At 35.8% G+C, this 1,453-nt stretch overlaps 1 protein-coding gene across 1 annotated transcript in view; it reads left to right on the top strand.

The window, feature by feature from the left end:
• Positions 1-1,175: 1,175 nt before the first annotated feature.
• The window catches only part of nlgn4xb (neuroligin 4 X-linked b), a 22,139-nt gene continuing 21,861 nt past the window's right edge, over positions 1,176-1,453 (top strand). Inside the window, exon 1 of the mRNA XM_079618822.1 lies at positions 1,176-1,453. This exon is cut by the window's right edge and continues 331 nt beyond it. Within this exon, the coding sequence (XP_079474948.1) occupies positions 1,355-1,453 (99 nt within the window). The 5' untranslated portion in view covers positions 1,176-1,354.

The raw sequence follows: 1,453 nt of genomic DNA, 5'->3' as shown, positions 1-1,453 counted from the left end.
TTTGATAAAAAATACTGTAATATACTGTAATATAGGGCTATACTGTAATATAGGGCTATACTGTAATATAAGGCTATACTGTAATATAGGGCTATACTGTAATATAGGGTTATACTGTAATATAGGGCTATACTGTATTATAGGGCTATACTGTGATATAGGGCTATACTGTAATATAGGGCTATACTGTAATATAGGGCTATACTGTAATATAGGGTTATACTGTAATATAGGGCTATACTGTAATATAGGGCTATACTGTAATATAGGGCTATACTGTAATATAGGGCTATACTGTAATATAGGGTTATACTGTAATATAGGGCTATACTGTAATATAGGGCTATACTGTAATATAGGGCTATACTGTAATATAGGGTTATACTGTAATATAGGGTTATACTGTAATATAGGGCTATACTGTAATATAGGGCTATACTGTAATATAGGGCTATACTGTAATATAGGGCTATACTGTAATATAGGGCTATACTGTAATATAGGGCTATACTGTAATATAGGGCTATACTGTAATATAGGGCTATACTGTAATATAGGGCTATACTGTAATATAGGGCTATACTGTAATATAGGGCTATACTGTAATATAGGGTTATACTGTAATATAGGGCTATACTGTAATATAGGGCTATACTGTATTATAGGGCTATACTGTAATATAGGGCTATACTGTAATATAGGGCTATACTGTAATATAGGGCTATAATGTAATATAGGGCTATACTGTAATATAGGGCTATACTGTAATATAGGGTTATACTGTAATATAGGGCTATATTGTAATATAGGGCTATACTGTAATATAGGGCTATACTGTAATATAGGGCTATACTGTAATATAGGGCTATACTGTAATATAGGGCTATACTGTAATATAGGGCTATACTGTAATATAGGGCTATAGTGTAATATATGGCTATACTGTAATATAGGGCTATACTGTAATATAAGGCTATACTGTAATATAGGGCTATACTGTAATATAGGGCTATACTGTAATATAGGGCTATACTGTAATATAGGGCTATACTGTAATATAGGGCTATAATGTAATATAGGGCTATACTGTAATATAGGGCTATACTGTAATATAGGGCTATATATAATAATAGGGCTTCTGGTGTACGTTGTAAATCGTGATTTCTCTCTCCCACAGGCCGATCAATCCGACCGGAATTAAATCAGGAAAACGGTAAGCATGGAAGATACGGTAATCACGAGAGCCGGAGCTCCCGCCGAGCGTCAGGAGGAACGGGAAGAGCTCGCCTGAGGATCCGTGACACACACTGGGATTAACAGATTTGCGGTTGTAAGGATTACGACTTCGTTCAGCATGTTTGCACATTCGCTCGCCACAAGAATGATCGTCCAGATCCTCGCTTTGGTTTGTGGAGTTACACTCGTCATTTGCCAGCAAGCACAATACACAACG

This window comes from Phoxinus phoxinus, assembly GCF_949152265.1.
Source record: "Phoxinus phoxinus genome assembly, chromosome: 7".
Classification (NCBI taxonomy): domain Eukaryota; kingdom Metazoa; phylum Chordata; class Actinopteri; order Cypriniformes; family Leuciscidae; genus Phoxinus; species Phoxinus phoxinus.
This window is presented reverse-complemented; position numbering and strand designations above follow the sequence as displayed.